Raw genomic sequence first — 20345 nt, forward strand, 5'->3', positions numbered from 1 at the left:
AAGGAAGATATACCTTATTTCACAATTTTATTTCCTTATGATTGGCAGAATCATTTAAAAAAAGATTTGAGACAGGGTCTTGCTCTGTCACCCAGGCTGGAGGGCAGTGGCACAATCATAGCCAACTGCAGCCTTGGACTCAAGCAATCCTCCCACTTCAGCCTCCCTGGTAATTGGGACTACAGGTGTGTGCCACTTCACCCAGCTAATTTTTTATTTTTGTAGAGATGGGGTCTCACTCTGTTTCCCAGGCTGGTCCCACACTCCTAGGTTCAAGCAATCTCCCCACCTTGTCTTCCCAAAGTGCTGGGATTACAGGTGTGAACCACCATGCCTGACCCTGCAAAATCATTTTTTTATGCTGTAAGTTGCCCAACTCCAATTCTAAGTTGTGGTACAAATGAACTTCAATGTTAAAAAGAGGTAGGATTCAGTTATTGGTGCAAAATAACTTTTCTTTTCTTTCTTTCTTTTTTTCTTTTTTTTTTTTGAGACCATTCTGTCGCCCAGGCTGGAGTGCAATGGCGCTATCTTGGCTCACTGCAGTGCGCCTCCGCCTGCTGGGTTGAAGCGATTCTCCTGCCTCAGGCTCCTGAGTAGCCAGGACTACAGGCATGTGCCACCACGCCCAGCTAATTTTTTGTATTTTTAGTAGAAATGGGGTTTCACGGTGTTGGCCAGAATGGTCTCCATCTCCTGACTTTGTGATCTGCCTGCCTCAGCCTCCCAGAGTGCTGGGATTACAGGTGTGAGGCACTGCACTTGGCGCAGAATAAATTTTCTGGTTAGCAGAATGATAATTGTTTCTATGTGGCCTCTTTGCTGCCATAGTGGTTTGACATTATTTCAATAGGAAGTTAACGTAGGGTATATGAACATGTCTGAGCTCAAGTGATCTTCCCACTTTGGCCTCCCAAAGTGCAAGGATTACAGGTGAGCCACTGTGCTCTTTAATACATGTGTTAAAGGGCAAAACTACAGCAAATTTAAATCTCCCTTGGCTTTATTGCGATTTTAGAATTCGGCAATGCTTCATTCCACAAAACAGAGTAAGTTCGAAGGAACTGAGCACAAGAGGTTGGCTTAATAGAAGAGCTGAGAAAAGGGGAAGCAAAGAACAAAGGGCCTATTAGTTGTTTCAAAGTTACCTTTCTTGTAAGGCAGGTACAGGGAGAAGACAGAACAATAGAAAAATAACTGATTAGTTAATATCAGGTTACTTCAGGCTGCTTTTTTTGTGTAAGGATTAAAGCAGAGGGAACTTCATTATCATTCCAATTGAAAATTGAAAGTGGCCTGTTTGGAAAACTGGCTGTCATCTCTCCTGTTTCTCCGAAGGTCAGATAACAACTAAATTTAAGTTTAGTGATGTGAAACTTTAGCATGAGTGACTCCATTTTGATTTTTAGTCTGGTCACTTGGGGCCTAGTGCAGGAGATTAGTCTACTACGGTAGCCTTCTATAGTTTTATTTAACACATGAAACAATTGTTAATACATGCCAAATGCTTTGCAGAATAGTCTTAATTAGAACTTGACTCTGAAATGACCATCTTTGTAATGGTAACTCTACATTTGACTACATTTGTACTGAGAACAATTAGTATAATCGTCCCTTGATATCACAGGGGATTGATTCCAGAGCTCTCCAAGGATACAACAATCCTGGAATGCTCAAGTTTCTTATATAAAATGACATAGTACGGTTAGCCGTCTGTATCTGTGGGTTCTGCATCTGTGTAGATGGAAGGCTGACTGTACTGTAATTATCTTGGAGATAAAAGGTGTTATGAGTTTCTAAGAAGTTTGCGAATTGTTGCTGTTTTAAAATTCCTTATATTGACTTAAAGGTACCATTAGTTGTTGAAGACTAATAATTAACATTTACTAAGCATGTACTGTATGCCAAGCACTGTTGCAAGTTCTTTACATGTATTATCTTAGTTTACCTTATGAGAAAGGTAGTACTGTTTTCATTTTTAGAGAAGGGGAAACCGAGCTACACAGAGGATGAATAACACAGAGGTTGAATAGCTAGAGTGTGGTAGAGCCACTCTGACTCCAGAACCCAGGCTTAACAGGGCACTCACAACCAACCAGTTTGTAACAAATTGCTGAGCAGTCAGGTTGAGAAGTCTAACAAGTGGAAGATTTGTAGATAAATAGAAAGGGGAAGAGCAAACTCTTATCTTACTCCCTTCTCCCAATGAAATTCAGTAGTTATGTGCAGGGTGGAAAACAGGAAATGAGCTTGGCCCCTGTTTTTTGCTTCCTCTTCTTTATTTTTGCTTTCCTCTTTGCATTGCTGGTAACTCATGGATATATACTCGTCATTCCACTAGCACAGATTATATTTGTTTTGATTAATGTCACTTCTCAGACAGTGTAGTGTAATGTAATGTTTAGTAAGAGCAGGGACTTGAGGTTGGGCACGGTGGCTCACACCTATAATCCTAGCACTTTGGGGGGCCCAGACAGTTGGATTAGTTGAGGTCAGGAGTTCAAGACCAGCCTGGCCAACATGGTGAAACCCTGTCTCTATTAAAAATACAAAAATTATCCAGTCGTGGTGGCAGGCGCCTGTAATCCCAGCTGCCCTGGAGGCTGAGGCATGAGAATCGCCTGAAACCGGGAGGCAGAGGTTCCAGTGAGCAGAGATCACGCCACTGCACTCCAGCCTGGGCCATAGAGTGAGACTCTCTCTCTCTCTCTCTCTCTCTCACACTGCCCTCCAGCTTGGGCCATAGAGTGAGAGTCTCTCTCTCTCCCACAAACACACACACACACACACACACACACACACACACACACACACGCAAAAACAAAACAAAAAACAAGCAGGGACTTGAGAGTCAGACTGCTTGGGTTTAAATTACAGTTCTACCACTTACTGGCTGAATAGCCTTGGCTTGCTTACTTGCTGAGCTTCACTCTTCTTGCTTGTAAAATAGGGAAAATATAGCACATCATAGGCTTTTTGGGAGGGTGAAATGTGTGAATATGTGTAACATGTTTTGAACAGTACATGGCACTTAGTAAATGCTGTATAAGCATTTGCTGCTTCCTGTTATTATTTGAGAGTGCTTTTAGATTTAACCAGTAATTGATCTTAGGGATCAGGGTTGTTAACCTTTAATGCTGTATTAGTATGGGTGCTTCTTAGTGCATAAAAGGTAAAGGAGAAGGAAAAAGGAGATATAAAAGGAAGTTGAATAAAGAAAGATAAATATGGCTGGCTGCAGTGGCTCATGCATGTAATCCCAGCACTTTCGGACTTTGGGAGGCCAAGGTAAGTGGATTGCTTGAGCCAAGGAATTCAAGACCAGCCTGGGTAACGGTGAGACCCCATCACTTAAAAAAACCAAAACCAATACAAAACAAAAACCCAGCCAGGCATGGTGGCATGTGTCTGTGGTTCCAGCTACTTGGGAGGCCAAGGTGGGAGGATTGCTTGAGTCTGGGAAGTGGAGGTTGCAGTGAGCTGAGGTTGTGCCACTGCACTCCAGCTTGGGGGATGGGAGTAAAACCCTGTTTTAAAAAAAGAAAAATATACTGCAGATAATTTTGATGAGGAACGGGAGAGTGTGTATTTCCTGTAGGTTACTCACACTAGTGTAGTTTCGTGTTCTTTTGTTTCGTGATTTTTGCATCCATTCAACAACTCGCGGTGTGCCAGTCTAGAAGTGCTCAGTGCTAGAAGTATAGTGGTGCTTGAGGTACTATAGGTTCATTTACAGGGATTCATTTATAGGCATTTATAAATTGTTATGATTAATTGTTGTGAATGGTGCTATAGGAGCATGGTGGCATCTGACCAAGAGTTAGGTGGTTCGGTATTTTTATGTTTAATTATAATCCTTTTAGGATTATAATTTAAATTAATTTACATATAAATAAATCTTAAAATTTAGGTATATATTGGGTGGTATTTCTTTTTATTCTTTCAGAAAACTGTTAAAATATTTCATTGAATCTAAGATTCCAATTTCATAGAAGTCAAAATGTGGGGGAAAAATGGCTGATAATGATTGTAAGAGACTCAATAAAGATACATTCTGACTTTAGAGATGTTTAAATGAAAAAAAGCTTCTCAAATTAATGACTCTTTGGTACTTGTAATTGATAGCTTCTTTTTTTTTTTTTTTTTTTTTTTTGAGACGGAGTCTCGCTCTGTCGCCCAGGCTGGAGTGCAGTGGCCGGATCTCAGCTCACTGCAAGCTCCGCCTCCCGGGTTTACGCCATTCTCCTGCCTCAGCCTCCTGAGTAGCTGGGACTACAGGCGCCTGCCACCTCGCCCGGCTAGTTTTTTGTATTTTTTAGTAGAGACGGGGTTTCACCGTGTTAGCCAGGATGGTCTCTATCTCCTGACCTCATGATCCGCCCGTCTCGGCCTCCCAAAGTGCTGGGATTACAGGCTTGAGCCACCGCGCCCGGCCAATTGATAGCTTCTTAAAATTGAGGAGGACTCTAGTAAGAGAAGCTGTAGTATCTGTTTATAAGTCAGTATGCTTTAGAGCAATCTGACTTTTCATTATAAAAATGTAGGTTTTGGACTAGGCATTCTGGTGCTAAAACAGCTGCTGAGGCCAGCGATCACCCTGTTCTTTGTTCAGTTCCTCACGTTACTCATATAATTCATGTGAGGCTCTGCTGCTTGTTGGTCAGAGCCTGAGTAAGGATGAGTAAGGCTGGATAATGAACCATTCTTTAAAGCGGTAGCCTTTGTATTAGAACAGTCTAGTTCACATACATGCATACATACAGGTGTGTGTGCATGTGTAACCGAAGAACAGCTTTCACAAGATAATATTTAGTACAGTATGTGGAATTTTCTCTGATACAGCCTCTTCTCTTTCATTATAAAAAGAAATTTGCTGTTTATCACACCAGTTGGGACCTTCTAAAATAACACTTAAGAAGTTGAAACAGCCAGGGATCAGAAACTTAGAAATGAACCTTATTTGTTATTGTAACTTATAGCAAGTCATTGTTTCTCTTATTGGGTTCTTTTAGCCATAATAATTGTGCTAGTTCTTTTCTTGCTCTGAGTGCATTAACCTGTTGCTAAGTGCGGAAAAAAAAATACATATATAAGCATAAATAAACAAATGTCTTTAATCTTTTTGCAGGTCAACATCAGATTTGAAATATTTAAAGTGGATACAAAACTATTTCAGCAATGCAGACAATTAAGTGTGTTGTTGTGGGCGATGGTGCTGTTGGTAAAACATGTCTCCTGATATCCTACACAACAAACAAATTTCCATCGGAATATGTACCAACTGTAAGTATAAAGGCTTCTTTCTGTTAGTAAAATGTAAAATTTGATACCCTTTTGAAAATTCTTTCTCTGTGTGTACTGAATTTTTTTCTGTTTTCTGCCTTTGTTTCCTGTTTTTAAAGATCTTGACTTCTCATGGGTAAATTATATACACTTTAAAATTAAACAGCTGAAAAATCAGTGGAAAGTCAGAAGGGGTGACACAAGGGTTTACAAGAAGTGCTGGGAGGCAAAACTCCAGTAGACAAGATTCTAACGAGTGGTGATCTCAATTTGGTGGAGTATGCCCTACATCTTGGAATGAGGTGACTTTTTTTTTTTTTTTTTTAAATATTTTGGCCAGTTATTGAACAGTACTTGGAGGTCTCCTGGGATACCATTTGGGGTCCTGTAACTTGAGAGAAAGTAGTATGTCTCTCCACTTTTCTTGTGGAACTATTCTCTTAGCAGTAATGGAGCTCCAAACTGGTTGTTAGGGGCAGAGAAGAGAAGACCTGTTATGTTATGAGAATACCAGCAGAAACCTTTGGGGGTCACCCCCCACAACTGTTTTTTTTTTTTTTTTTTTTCTCCCTGAGACGGAGTCTCTATTGACCCTTCTATCTGGAGTGCAGTGGTGCAATCTCGGCTTGCAGCACCCTCCGCTTCCTGGGTTCAGGTGATTCTCCTGCCTCAGCCTTCTGAGTAGCTGGGATTACAGGTGCCCGCCACCACGCCCAGCTAATTTTTGTATTTTTAGTAGAAACGGTTTCACCATGTTGGCCAGGCTGGTCTCAAACTCCTGACCTCAAATGATCCACCCGCCTCGACCTCCCAAAGTGCTGGGATTACAGGCATGAGCCACCATGCCCGACCCCACAACTGTTTTTTAAATCAACTCTTTGGAATGGTAGAAGGAAGGTGGGAATAACAAAAATATTGAAGTGAGAGAGAGAGACAAGAGTTAGAGTAACACTCATTTGTGAAAGGTAGTGAGACCCTGTCTCAAAAATAAGTAAAGTTTATTTTGAAGGGGGGAGAATTTGAAGGTATTATTAAACAACTAAAGTCACATTGATATTTTAAATTGGCCCATTTGGAGACAAGATAAATGGAAGACGTTGTGAGGTTCAGTGGACTTACAGGGGACGTTTAGAGGTACATGAATCTTGTTTCAGAGTGAGGACAGCTATCAGAGTTTTTCTGTTTTAGTTTCCATTGAAGTTACTTACTTGTAAACATAATTTCTGAGTCTTTTATGACTTTGATTTTCTGGTGTTGTATTTTAAGTGGGCTTGTGGGTTTTTTATATGTATGTTTGTGTGTACATCTCTGGAAAAGTGATAACGTAGAAGGAAGAGTAGTAGAATAAAATTTTAAATGAGCCGATTTAGGTAAATGAATGGACCATGAGGCACAAATAATGTTCTCATGGTACCTGTTGAAGTTAATATGGAAATGGATTTGGTGTAAAATGCATTTTAGTTCCCATCTGTAAATTGGGGCTTGCCGTTTCTAGAGTAATAGAAATTCAGAGTTGGATGGGACAATACACATTGTCTTATCCATCTCTTACGGATGAGAGTACTCAGGCCCAATTTAGGGATGAGACTTAGAAGTCTGACTTTAATTACTTAGTGTAATTACACTAGGGAAAGTAGACTTTGGAATGGAAGCCAGCTTTTCTGATTCTTAGTCTGGTTTTGGATATGAACAATACAGTAAAGGAGGGTTGTTTTTGAGTCTCTTAAGTGCGATTTAAGAAACTTATGTGTTTGATTTGAGAGCTTAACCACGTTCATTCGATTTCTTTGTTCTTGTTTTTAAGAAATGAGGAAAGTCCGTTCTTAAAAACCAGAACAAAGAAAGCACATCTCCCTCATGCCCTTGCTTCTCTTCTTCTTTACATTTAAATAAGCTCTTGAGCAATCTGTTAAAACATAAATCAGAAAATCAGAGTAGATACCCAAAGGTTAAGTAGGGCTGGTCTTAAAATGTGGCATTCTTCTCCTAGTTGGAAAGCTTTGCTTTTCTTTTTATATGTATCATTTAATTTTAAAATTTTTATTGTAAATTGACAGATTATAGTTGTGTATGAAAGCATTGCTTTTCTTTTCTTTTCTTTTTTTTTTTCTGAGACGGAGTCTCGCTCTGTCGCCCAGGCTGGAGTGCAGTGGCCGGATCTCAGCTCACTGCAAGCTCCGCCTCCCAGGTTCCCGCCATTCTCCTGCCTCAGCCTCCTGAGTAGCTGGGACTACAGGCGCCCGCCACCTCGCCTGGCTAGTTTTTTGTATTTTTTAGTAGAGACGGGGTTTCACCGTGTTAGCCAGGATGGTCTCGATCTCCTGACCTCGTGATCCGCCCGTCTCGGCCTCCCAAAGTGCTGGGATTACAGGCTTGAGCCACCGCGCCCGGCCTGAAAGCATTGCTTTTCTATTGTAAACTAATTCTAAAGACTCTAGAATTTGTGTTGGGTCTTTTCCCATTTAGCATTGTTAAACCTCCCATTTTCACAAATAACTTAGTACAACCAATATTAGCATATGCTATACTGAATTTGATAAGGGTTTTATGGTCTATTTACATATTAAGCATCTTGTTAAAGAAGATGTCTCAGGTCATGCAGTTTGTGCCCAATAACATGAATTTTACTCATAAAATTCCCAGCTGGCCAGTCGCAGTGGCTCACACCTGTAATTCCAGGACTTTGGGAGGCTGAGGCAGGTGGATCACGAGGTCAGGAGTTGGAGACCAGCCTGGCCAACATAGTGAAACCCCGTCTCTACTAAAAATACAAAAATTAGCTGGTTGTGGTGACATGCACCTGTAGTCTCAGCTACTCAGGAGGCTGAGGTGTGGAGAATTGCTTGATCCCGGGAGGCAGACGTTGCAGTGAGCTGAGAGAGCATGCCATTGCACTGCAGCCTGGGTGACTCAGTGAGACTCTGTCTCCAAAAAAAAAAAAAAAAAAATCCCAGCAAATAATCTGTCAGCCCTTTCTTGGACACTTTGAGTACTTTGAGGGAACCATTATTTTCTCTCAAATGGGCTTGTTTGTAACCAGGCTCATCTTTTCTAGGACTCTGAAAGGAAGAAAGGTCATGGATCTAGGAGATTTTATTTCTAGATGAAAAGAAAACGGTCTATGAAGAAATAATTTCTTAGGAATCAGATTGAATGTTGAGGTAGACCACTGTCTCAAAAGTTTCAGACTTGAACAGGTTCATTTTGTGTAGCTAGAGGACTCTGCTCCTGTGCCACCTCTAAGCCTTCTCTGGCTCTTTATCCAGGCTGCTGTGGTAGAGCAGAAATCTCAGAACACATTCTTTGTCTTTTTCCAGGAACCGTTTAGCTCACACAAGGTACTTGGTTGGCAAGATTGGTTATGTAAGGATGATGAATGGACTAAGGGACGATTAAGTCTTAGCAAGGGTACACTGCCTTAGCTTAAGAGTTGTTCTGTCCCATTTTAACTCTCCTTGCACACTAACAGTGTTGTATTTTTTTGTTTTTAGGTTTTTGACAACTATGCAGTCACAGTTATGATTGGTGGAGAACCATATACTCTTGGACTTTTTGATACTGCAGGTGAAAACTTAATGTCTTTTATACTGTTTTGATTTTTAACAGTTGCTAGTTGTCTGTCTTTTGTGGACATTTTGAGAAACTAGCACATGAGCAGAGTACTTGCCTTTTGTTATTAGTTAGCAGGATTGACTATAATGATCGTCGATACTTGACCAAGGAGCAGTCCCAGACGTGGATTGGCAAATAGGAGTTTGGAGTACCCTGGGTGAACAGCATAATAGTAGATGAAGTAGAGTGAGACTAGAGTGCATTATACAAGCTCTAAACTGAACTAAAATCCTGATGTGTGCACCTTGCAGAGAATTGGGAACTGTATTAGTGGTTGGGGAGGGACTAAGGGAATGAATTCATAGGAATCATCCCCACTGATTCTCTCCCTTCACCCCTACCTACTCCGTTTTAAAGCCTGGAGTTTGCTAAATATGCCTAAGGTTGTAAGGTCGTAAGCCATTTACAGTATTTATTATTATCACTCTGATATTTGAAAGCGTATTCAATTTGTGTGTCTAATAACATGTTTAGTTTCTTACGATAGCTTACTTATTTTAAACTGTATCTGAAAATAATTTGAGAGTGAACTGTTATCTGCTCACAGTATTGACATTTGTCAACTATCCAAATTGTAAGAACAAATTACTTTCTTCCTCAAATGTACCTAATTCCTCAGTGCTATTTCTTGTTTTCAAGAGTGGCTGCACATCTTAATTTCTTGACTTTTCTTTATGTGCCGTCTTATTGTCAGCTCAGTTAGCCAGAGGAAAATCTCAGAAAGATATCCTTTAGAATATCTTTAGAATGTAGGAATTCTAAACTTTCTGCTTTGAGTTACTCTTTGTTACTGTTTCCAAGCTAACTTGTTGCTCTCATGGAATCTGTTATGCTGTGTACCACGAGGAACTGTTTGGATTTAATTGAGAACATGAAATGGAGAGACAATAAAGTTTAGAGAAAATTTTAATACATTAAAATTATAAAAGTAATTGTATATTAAACTTGGAAAATAGAGAAAACAGTGACCCTTAATCTCTTGATAAATGAGGAATTTTCTTTGTGTTCATTTGTGTCCAAAGGCACAGAGAAAAGATTTTTGTTGTTGTTGTTGTTGAGACCGAGTTTTGCTCTTGTTGCCCAGGCTGGAGTACAGTGGTGCAATCTCGGCTCACTGCAACCTCAACCTCCTGGGTTCAAGTGATTCTTCTGCCTCACCCTCCCGAGTAGCTGCGATTACAGGCATGCGCCACCACACCCGGCTAATTTTTTTGTATTTTAGTAGAGATGGGGTTTCTCCATGTTGGTCAGGCTGGTCTCGAACTTCTGACCTCAGGTGATCCGCCCGCCTCGGTCTCCCAAAGTGCTGGGATTACAGGTGTGAATCACCACGCCTGGTGAGAAAAGGTAATTTATGGCTACTTGTGGTTGAAAATTAATATTGTCAGATTTCAAAGTTTATTTTTTGTAAGGCTTTACATTTTCTGGCGAGTACTTTTTAAAGCTTTATTGATGTGTAGCACAATAAAAATCAATTTAAGGCCAGGTGCGGTAGCTCACACCTGTAATCGCAGCACTTTGGGAGGCTGAGACAGGCAGTTCACCTGAGGTCAGGAGTTTGAGACCAGCCTGGCCAGTATAGTGAAACCCCATCTCTACTAAAAATACAAAAATTAGCCGAATGTAGTGGTGTATGACTGTTAAGTCCCAGCTACTTGGGAAGCTGAGACAGGAGAATTCCTTGAACCCAGGGGGCGGAGGTTGCAGTGAGCCGAGATTCTGCCACTGCCCTCCAGCCTGGGTGACAGAGTGAGACTCCGTCTTTAAAAAAAAAAAGAAAAAAATTGTTTTAAGTGTTTGGTGTGATGCATTTTGCTGACCCTCCACCATAATAACATGTGTAACATTTTTATCACCCTTCAAATTTTCCGTGGTGAGTCCTTTTACCATTGAATGGTCTTGGCACCCTTATCAAAAATTATTTGACCGTATATGTGAGTGTTTATTTCTGGGTTCCCTTTTGCAGTCAGCACTGTCCCTTGACCTGGTTCTGGGCAACCACTGATCTGCTTTCTTTGTTTCCACTGTTTGGCTTTTCTAGGGTTTCATATAAATGGAACCATACAATATGTAGTCTTTTGTGTTTGACTGTTGTTACTTAGCATAATGTTTGTGAGAGTTGTCCATGTTGTGTGTATTGGTAGTTGTTTCTTTTGATTGCTGAATGATATTCTGTTTTATTAATATATCACAATTTTGTTTATCCGTTAACAAGTTGATGGATGTTTAGGTTCCAGTTTTAATACTGGTGCTGTGAATTGCTTCCATGTCTTAGCTCTTTTGAATAATGTTGCTACCAACATGGGTATACAAATACCTTGTTGAGACCCTGCTTTCAGTTCTTTAGGGGTATATACCCAGAAGTGGAATTGTTGGATCATGTGGTAATTCTATTTTTAATTTTTTTGAGGAGCCTCCATATTGTTTTTCACAGTGGCTGTCCTATTTTATATTCCTACCAGCAGTACACAGGGGCTTGGTATAGTCACATTCTTCTCTTTGACACTTATTTTCTGTTTTTTTTTTTTTTTTGTAGCAATCCTAATTAGTGTGAGGTGGTATCTATTTGTGGTTTTGATTTGCATTTCCTTAATGATTAGTGATGTTGAACATCTTACGGCCATATATCTTCTTTGGAGAAAGGTCTGTTTAATCAAATTCTTTGCCCATTTTTGAATTGGGATTTTTTTTTTTTTTGGTTAAGTTTTAGGAGTTCTCTGTAGATTCTAGGCATTAATCTCTTACCATATATACGATTTGCAAATATTTTTTCCTATTTTGTGGTGGGTTGCATTTTTATTCTGTTGATACTGTCTTCTGATGTGTAAAATTTTTACAATTTCCTGAAGTTTTTCTATTTTTTGGTTGGTCTGGTATGATATCCAAACAAATTATTGCCAAGTCCAACTGAATCTTTTGCCCTGTATTTTCTGGGAGTTTTAAAGTTTTAGGTCTAACATTTAGACCTTTTATCCATTATGAGTTAATTTTTGTATATAGCGTTAGTTAAGATTCCATCTTTGTCTTTTGCATGTGAATATGTCATTTTCTCAGCACCATCAGAGTCCTTTTACCACTGAATGGTCTTGGCACCCTTATCAAAAATTATTTGACCTAGGCTAGGCATGGTGGCTCACACCTGTAATCCTAGCACTTTGGGAGGCTGAGGTGGGCAGATCACCTGAGGTCAGAAGTTTAAGACCAGCCTGGCCAACATGGTGAAACCCCATCTCTACTAAAAATGCAAAAATTGGCCAGGCGTGGTGGTGTGTGCCTGTAGTCCCAGCTACTCAGGAGGCAAAGACAGGAGAGTCTCTTGAACCGGGGAGGCGGAGGTTGCAGTGAGCCGAGATTGTGCCACTGCACTCCAGCCTGGGTGATAAGAGAGCGAGACTCTGTCTAAAAAAGAAAAAAAAAAAAAAATTATTTGCCCATATATGTTAAGGGTTTATTTCTGGGTTCTCTAGTCTATTCCACTGTCTTATTTATCTCCCTATGCCAATACCACACTATTTTGATTATTGTAGCCTTGTACTAAGTTTTGAGATCAGGATGTGGGAGTCCTTCAGCTTTATTCTTCTTTTTCAAGATTATTTTGGCTATTTGGGATCCCTTGCTGGGATTTTGATAGGGATTGCATTGAATCTGTAGGTTGCTTTGGATAATGTTGACATGTCAGCAATATTAAGTCTTCCAATTCATGAGCGTGGGATGTGTTTCCATTTATTTATGTGTTCTTTAATTTCTTTCAGCAGTTTTCAAATTTTTGTTGTCCAAGTCTTTTGCCTCTGATTAAGTTAATTCTAAGTATTTTTATTGTTTTGAGTATCCATTAATTCTTGCTAAATTCTTGCTAAATTTTTTTTCTAGGCTTTATCAGTTTCAGATACTGGTGTTACATACACACATTAACTAAATATGTGAACCTGTGTTTGTAGTCACGACGGGCAGTGGGTTTTGTCATCTGGGTTTCACTGAGATGACACAGTGAAATTTAGATGGTTTCACTGTAATTGTTTCTTTACCGTATCTGAGATGGAGTCTCGCTCTGTTGCCCAGACTGGAGTACTGTGACGCCATCTCGGCTCACTGCAACCTCCGCCTTCTGGATTCACGCAATTCTTCTGCCTCAGCCTCCCAAGTAGCTGGGATTACAGAGGTGCACCATCACACCCAGCTAATTTTTATATTTTTAGTAGAGATGGGGCTTCACTCTGTTGGCCAGGCTGGTCTCGAACTCCTGACCTAGGGTCATCAGCCTGTCTTGGCCTCCGAAAGTGCTGGGATTACAAGGATTGATTTTTAACCATTTCTGTAGCAAGAGTTTATTATTACATTTATTATTGGGTTTCTAATGGACCCCAAGATTGAACACCGTAAACTAGTAGTAAAAGCAAATAACGTAATAGTAAATTCATTGCTGTTCTGTGTGCTTGAAGTTTGTAGAATTAGCTGATTGAGAATATTGCTTACATATTATATTACAAAGCCATACATTTTATTAGATAAGTAAGTTACTTTTTGAGTAATGACTAGCATACTTGTAACGCTTTGAGGACACCAAGATTCAGTTGCTGAATTCTCTCCAATATTTTTCCTTTTTCTAGGGCAAGAAGATTATGACAGATTACGACCGCTGAGTTATCCACAAACAGATGTATTTCTAGTCTGTTTTTCAGTGGTCTCTCCATCTTCATTTGAAAATGTGAAAGAAAAGGTAAGCTGATCAGGTATTCTTGCCCTAAGAAGGTCATCTCAGAATTTCTACTGACCTGTTATAAATAGCATTAGAGGCTTGTTGAATAACAAAGGTGTATTTTAAAATACCTTTTTGTAGTGGGTGCCTGAGATAACTCACCACTGTCCAAAGACTCCTTTCTTGCTTGTTGGGACTCAAATTGATCTCAGAGATGACCCCTCTACTATTGAGAAACTTGCCAAGAACAAACAGAAGCCTATCACTCCAGAGACTGCTGAAAAGCTGGCCCGTGACCTGAAGGCTGTCAAGTATGTGGAGTGTTCTGCACTTACACAGGTAAGGATGACATGAAACCCCATGCATATTTATGGTCGAGTCATTTATTAGAGCATTAGGATATAGGAGTTATTTCTAACAGTGATCAGCAGTGCTCAAGGATGCCCAGCAAGAATATGAACAGCTTCATATTGTATATTCTTCTGTTGGAGGCCTCTGTGTTTTTTGGAGAATATTATTAGTTCCTAAACTCCTTGTGTTGGTAAGATCTTGTGTTGTACTGAATGATTTATAGTGGTCAGGGTTGTGTGAAAACAAAAACCTTACAGGAAAGGTTCAGATAAGCACAGACTTGCAAGAGAGGATGTGAATGATTTTTTTTTTCTAGACACTTAAATTTTCATCTAAATATGTCTGATCTTTTCTTGCCAATTCAGACAATTGATACTATACTGTTTCTTGGGCAGTTCAACCAGAATAGGGAATTAGTCATAATAATTGAGACTTCCATGTCAAAGAAGGCAGCCATGGCTATTTCTGCCGCAGTTCTCAAGCATGCTTTATATAGTGTCTCTATTCCTATGTTTTTGGAAGTATTCCTTCCTCATGCATTCTGACCATTTTTGAGTGATTTAATTGGAACTCCTTTTGTAGTTTGATGGGAAACTCAGATTTTGAAGATAGGAAGCAATGTTAGGGTATTTGGAAGGGACTTGTAACTGATGTATATGGTTTAAACTTTTTCACCTTCCTGATATCGCTGATTCCGTCCTTTGAGTACTGTTCTGGAGGCAAAGGAAAAAATTATGGAAATAATTAGCACGAAAGTCTTACGTTCTACTGGTACTGGTGCTTTGAACTTTGAACGGTGAGCAGACATGCCTAATAGGGCAAGATTGAAGGGTGGAGATTTCTAATAATTATATTAAACTCATTATATTTATGCTTACGTTTTCAGGTAATTGTTCATTTTTATTGTGTTTCTAAAAAAACACTTGGATTCTTAACTACACGTATACTAGGGTAAATGGCATATATGATTACTTATTACATATGCACTAGGTATTTAGTTTATAGGGCCTAGTGCATAATTTAATAATCAGTTTAGTACTTGGTTGGATATTTAAAGATAAAACTTTTATGCTTAACTGGGATATTCCCAGAATAACTTCGAGGCCTAATATCAGATGATTTAAATACAATCTTCTAATCCTAGTTTTTTGGGGCAGTTTAGTGCTATTATAAAAGCAGTTATTTAGAAGTTTAGAAGATTTTATATCTTCCCATGCACAGCACTGTTTTGAGAGTTTAAAAAAATGCCTGGTGCTTCTCTCTGTGTTTTAGTAACATTCCCAGAAAAGTGTGCCTGTGTGTGTATATTGGGGGAGACAGTGAAGGTTATGTGTGAAACACTGATGTCCATGTTAGACACTCATTCTGTGTGCTTCTGATGCATACCTCTGTTCTCTAGATATGGGTTGCTTTGAGGGAAGACACATAGGCCCTGTGGATTCACTTTTATGTTACTCGTGGTGCTTTAGATAATTGGATGCTTTTAATGTAAGATTTTTACAGTATCAGCAGGTGTATACAGTAAATCAGTTTGTAGAGAGTATGAAGTTTAAAAGGTCTTAGCAGGTACATTTTTCTTACCAGAGTTTGAAGTATGGAGAAGTCAAAAGAGGGGAAGTTAGAAAATGGGGTCTGTGGTTGTGTTTGGGAGCTAGAACTTTTAGGCTTATAGATTCTGTTTGTTGATTCCTCTAAAACTAAAATCGTTAATATAAACAGATGGTGGTCAAGCAAATATTAGTTTTGTTTCATAGAGCATTTGTTGATCTTTGTCCACTGTAAGCAAGAAAGGAATTCCTTCTTGTTAAGGGATACGCTCCAGTTTCTAATGGTCCTCTTCCTCTTTTTTTTTCTTATAAAGTATATTTCCCTTTCTGTATTCCTTCCTTCCTTTTATATTTGACTGCCAGAGTTGGTTCCTAGATGTGTAGAAAGAATTGCAGAGGAATTTAAATTTTTATATTGTATTTCTACTTTGTAAATGATGTAGAAAGAAGAAAGCTTTTTAACATTTGCTGCTTTTAAATAATTTACTGCTGTTTTTGATTTATTTTGTATCTAACGTGACGTGTGGGTATCAGTCCTGTGGGATGTCATGGATGGGGACAGGGTGGAGGTGGGAACACTTGGGGTGGTCTGGGGTTGGCACTTACAGTTGGAGCTGTGTTCTGGGACTTCTAGGACATACTTACTTGGGATCAAACTGATCAAACTAAAGAACATGTGAAACAACCTTGGGTGGTAAACTTGTGGCTTCAGATTTAGGTGAGTTTAGGTGAGTCTGTAGACCTGGGTCCTAAGTACCACCACTGCTGAGTCACACTGTCATGTTGGAGTTTCTGGCTGAGGTGTAAGTGTATTTCTGTATCTTAATCCCCATAAGATCTGAGAATAGTCTTCGTTTTCACTCCATGCTTTATGCTCTGATACCTATGCAGACATCTTAAAGCACTGGACTGCTTGCTAAAACTCATTCTAGGACCCCATTCTTTGTTTTCTTATGACTTGGGTGGTGGTTACTTGCTCTAATAACATTGCTGAATAACTGAAGTGTATGCTGTTTCTAGAGTCTGTTCTTTAAACTCCTTCTAGTTGGTACTGTTGCACAATTAACACTTTAAATATCTGAACCTTTCTGTTCTGGAAACCCAGTTTACTCTGAAATCTTGATTAATCCCATTCAGATATGTCATTGAACCTAGAAACACGTAGCATGCCTGTTAGTCTGCTATTTGTGTCCTTCAGTTATTCAGGGACTGAATTCACATAAGCCTGAAAGTGTAATAGATTTATTTCCAAAATGTGTTAGAGGTCAACATATTGCATTTTAATAAAAATTGCTTTCCTGCTCAGTTAACCTTGCTTGAGGTGAAGTTTTTCGTCAGTTATCTACTCTCCCAATAATGGGCTTAAGATCAACATTCTAGCATTTTTCTTAAGGCACATTGCTTCTGTGAATTCAGCTCATTTAATCCAGACTGCTGTTGTACCTGCTAGTCTTTCTAATCCTCTAACCTGGCTGCTATTCTCTCTCCTCCCCTCTGTCTTGTAGAGAGGTCTGAAGAATGTGTTTGATGAGGCTATCCTAGCTGCCCTCGAGCCTCCGGAAACTCAACCCAAAAGGAAGTGCTGTATATTCTAAACTGTTTTCTCCTTCCCTTCTTTGCTGCTGCTTCCTGTCCCACTACTGTAGAAAGATCGTTTAAAAACAAAGGAATAAAACCATCCTGTTTGAAAGCCTCTGCGTCTTTTTACTCACCACCTTAGAGCAACCTCTGTATTAGTTTTTGATCAAGAATGCAATATCTTACAGAAATTTTTTGTGATCAGTAGTCAAGTTGGACTTGTTTTAACTTTCTGCTGCTTGAGTTGCCTGATGCTCAGAGCTTTTTGGTTTGGATTACCATTGCAAAAGGGAACTTGGTCTGGCATTAAGAGCGTCCTCTTGGAGAAAATAACAAGAGTTTTAACACTTCTAGATCTTAGTTCTAGATGGAGAAAGTAACACAAACATCATTTTACTCTTATGATCAATTGTTAATTGTAATTGCATGACAAACCTTATGGAAAAGGGGTGACCTTCTAGTAGAGTGTAACGGGGAAGGGAGGATTCTTTTCTGGCTTTCCTTTGTGCAGTGAAACTTTGTGTTGCTGTTGCTTTGGCTGTCTGTGCTGTAGTGGAGTATTTGTCAGTCTGGGGTGGGGAAGATATTGATGTATCTGCTACTGCTTTGAGTTTATTTGTTACATTATCTTTTAAGAATAGCATCCATTTAAACAGTTGACTTACAGTTTGTTAATGTTGAGATGTAAAGCTGCCACCTTTATATTTTCCTGCTTCTGATTTTATTGTGAGGGAAATATACAATTGTGGTTACCTTCAAATTTTGAAATTAAAAATATACAACTGTTTGTATAAATGCCTGATGAAGCTTTATTCCGGTTGCACTGACTGGCTCTAATTTTACGTATGTATCAGGTACCCACATTTTTGCTCCCTTGAATCTCCTTACTCTAACTGGTGGGATAAAGGGAGTTCAAAGTGACTATCTTTGCAGCTACCATAATCTCTCTCTTTGCCTGTGCCTTCCATAGAATAAGGATGCCACTGACCCGTGCCCGTCCTCTCAGTCCTGTTTCATATCCAGCTGTTTCATTTGAATGCAGAGCTGCTTCCCTTGTTTTTATGTAAAATGTTTTAGCAGCACATTACAAAACTCATATTGAATGAGCAAATGACACATGTGCTTGTTTGCTTCTTGTGACCTACATTGGTCTGCACAAAGTTTTCTCAAAGGACCACTGTCTCATGAATATCTGCTCCTCTGCTCCTGAATTGCTGAGTCCTTCCAGTGCCTTGGACAAATCTTGGTGAAGTGAGATTATTGTGTTGAGATACAGGATTGTTTCTAATGTTTCTTTCTTTGCCAACTCTTGGGGGTTTGAATGTTTTAAATTTGAACTCCAACTTTATTATACTGAAAATCAGACCGCCCATTTTTTCTTTCTACCCCTTTTCAGAAAGGCCTAAAGAATGTATTTGACGAAGCAATATTGGCTGCCCTGGAGCCTCCAGAACCGAAGAAGAGCCGCAGGTGTGTGCTGCTATGAACATCTCTCCAGAGCCCTTTCTGCACAGCTGGTGTCGGCATCATACTAAAAGCAATGTTTAAATCAAACTAAAGATTAAAAATTAAAATTCGTTTTTGCAATAATGACAAATGCCCTGCACCTACCCACATGCACTCGTGTGAGACAAGGCCCATAGGTATGGCCCCCCTTTCCCCTCCAGTACTAGTTAATTTTGAGTAATTGTGTATTGTCAGAAAAGTGATTAGTACTAGTTTTTGTTTTGTTGTTTCAAAAAAAAAAAAAAAAAGTGGCTTTTTTTTTTTTTGGTTTAAAAGCAAGGCATGCTTGTGGATGACTGTAACAGACTAATTGGAATTGTTGAAGCTGCTCCCTGGTTCCACTCTGGAGACATCTGGGACATCTTAGTGTTTTTTTTTTTTCCTCCTCTTTTTTTGGGGGGAGTGTGTGTGGGGTTTGTTTTTTAGTCTTGTTTTTTTAATTCATTAACCAGTGGATAGCCCTTAAGGGGAGGAGGACGGTTTGATTCCACATTCCACTTCCTAGATCTAGTTTAGAAAACATGTTCCCCATCTGGTGCTCTTAGGAAGGAGTATAGTAAATGCCTCATTTAATAACATACTCCTTTTTGAAAGTTGCCTTTTCTCTCCACCCTTGAGTAGATCCAGTATTTGATGAAACTTATGAAAGTGGGTGGAGCCTGTCTTGCCCCTCCTCTTTTCTAGGACGCACTATATGTGACTGTGACTTTCAAGGACATTTGTTTGCCATTCACTGTTTTTTTTGGGAAGTTGATTTCTAACTTCTTTCACTGATAAATGAAGAAAAGTATTGCACCTTTGAAATGCACCAAATGAATTGAGTTTGTAATTAAAAAAATTTTTTTCCCTCTCAGTCATTGTCTTATATGCTTAGCATAGATTTGCAGCTCAGTAGTATATGGTGTTCCTAGAATGCAGCTGAAGACCTGGTATCTAGAGGAAATACGAGGGGTGGTGCTAGAAGACAGACATCTGTGGAATGATTCACATCCTCTCAAGTTAAGAGGATGGAGGCCTGCTTCATTAAGAAGCTGGGGGTAGGGTGGGGGTGGGGAGAACACTTAACAACATGGGGACCAGTCAGGGGAATCCCCTTATTTCTGTTTTGCATATGAGGAACCCTAGAGCAGCCAGGTGAGGCTCTCTAGTTTAATAAAAATCATGGAAAGAGTCTTAATGAAGACTCTTAATAAGTGCTAATAGGGATTTTATCAGCTTATTTTGGTTGCAGTTTCCAATTTTTAAAAATGTTGAGGTAATCTTTCCCACCTTCCCAATCCTAATTCTTGTAGATTCATTAGTGTTGAACCAATGCTTTCTCATGTCTCAATTCTTTGTATATGCATTCTTTTCAGATGTATTAAACAAACAAAAACCCTTCACAAGCCAGCCTGAGGGTTGTTATTTTCCCTCCGTCTCTTACTTTTCAGATACATAGGAGTAGGAACTTGACTCTTGATAACATCAATTTCTAACAAACTTTGAGATAAAATTTTAAAGCTTTATTATTTTTATTTTATTTTCTGGCATTTAGTTTGAGATAATATTTGGCCCTCTATATGTTCAGGTTTGTGCTTTCTCCCCTACGTTTGACACTTCCTTTAAATACCAAGTAGGTCCATAATAATTCTTAGTGAAGCAGTGTTCAGGAAGCTCACTGCTCATGGTGGAAGGAAATGTTAGTGTACCTTTAATCCATAGATCATTGGAAAGCAGCTCATTTCCCAAGTTTTCTGTATCATTGGTTCTCAAACTTGGCTGCTTACTGGAGT

General features: G+C 39.3%; 1 protein-coding gene across 2 annotated transcripts in view; it reads left to right on the forward strand.

Moving 5' to 3' along the window:
- Window positions 1–19958, forward strand: part of CDC42 (cell division cycle 42) — a 41282-nt gene extending 21324 nt beyond the window's left edge. For both annotated transcript variants that reach the window (XM_010364350.2, XM_030942665.1), the window contains exons 2-6: window positions 5129–5283; window positions 8775–8847; window positions 13503–13612; window positions 13733–13930; window positions 18464–19958. In XM_010364350.2, the coding sequence (XP_010362652.1) occupies window positions 5179–5283; window positions 8775–8847; window positions 13503–13612; window positions 13733–13930; window positions 18464–18553 (576 nt within the window). In that variant the 5' untranslated portion in view covers window positions 5129–5178 and the 3' untranslated portion in view covers window positions 18554–19958. The remainder of the gene's footprint in view (window positions 1–5128; window positions 5284–8774; window positions 8848–13502; window positions 13613–13732; window positions 13931–18463) is intronic.
- Window positions 19959–20345: the final 387 nt, after the last annotated feature.

This window comes from Rhinopithecus roxellana, chromosome 12 (genome assembly GCF_007565055.1).
Source record: "Rhinopithecus roxellana isolate Shanxi Qingling chromosome 12, ASM756505v1, whole genome shotgun sequence".
NCBI lineage: Eukaryota > Metazoa > Chordata > Mammalia > Primates > Cercopithecidae > Rhinopithecus > Rhinopithecus roxellana.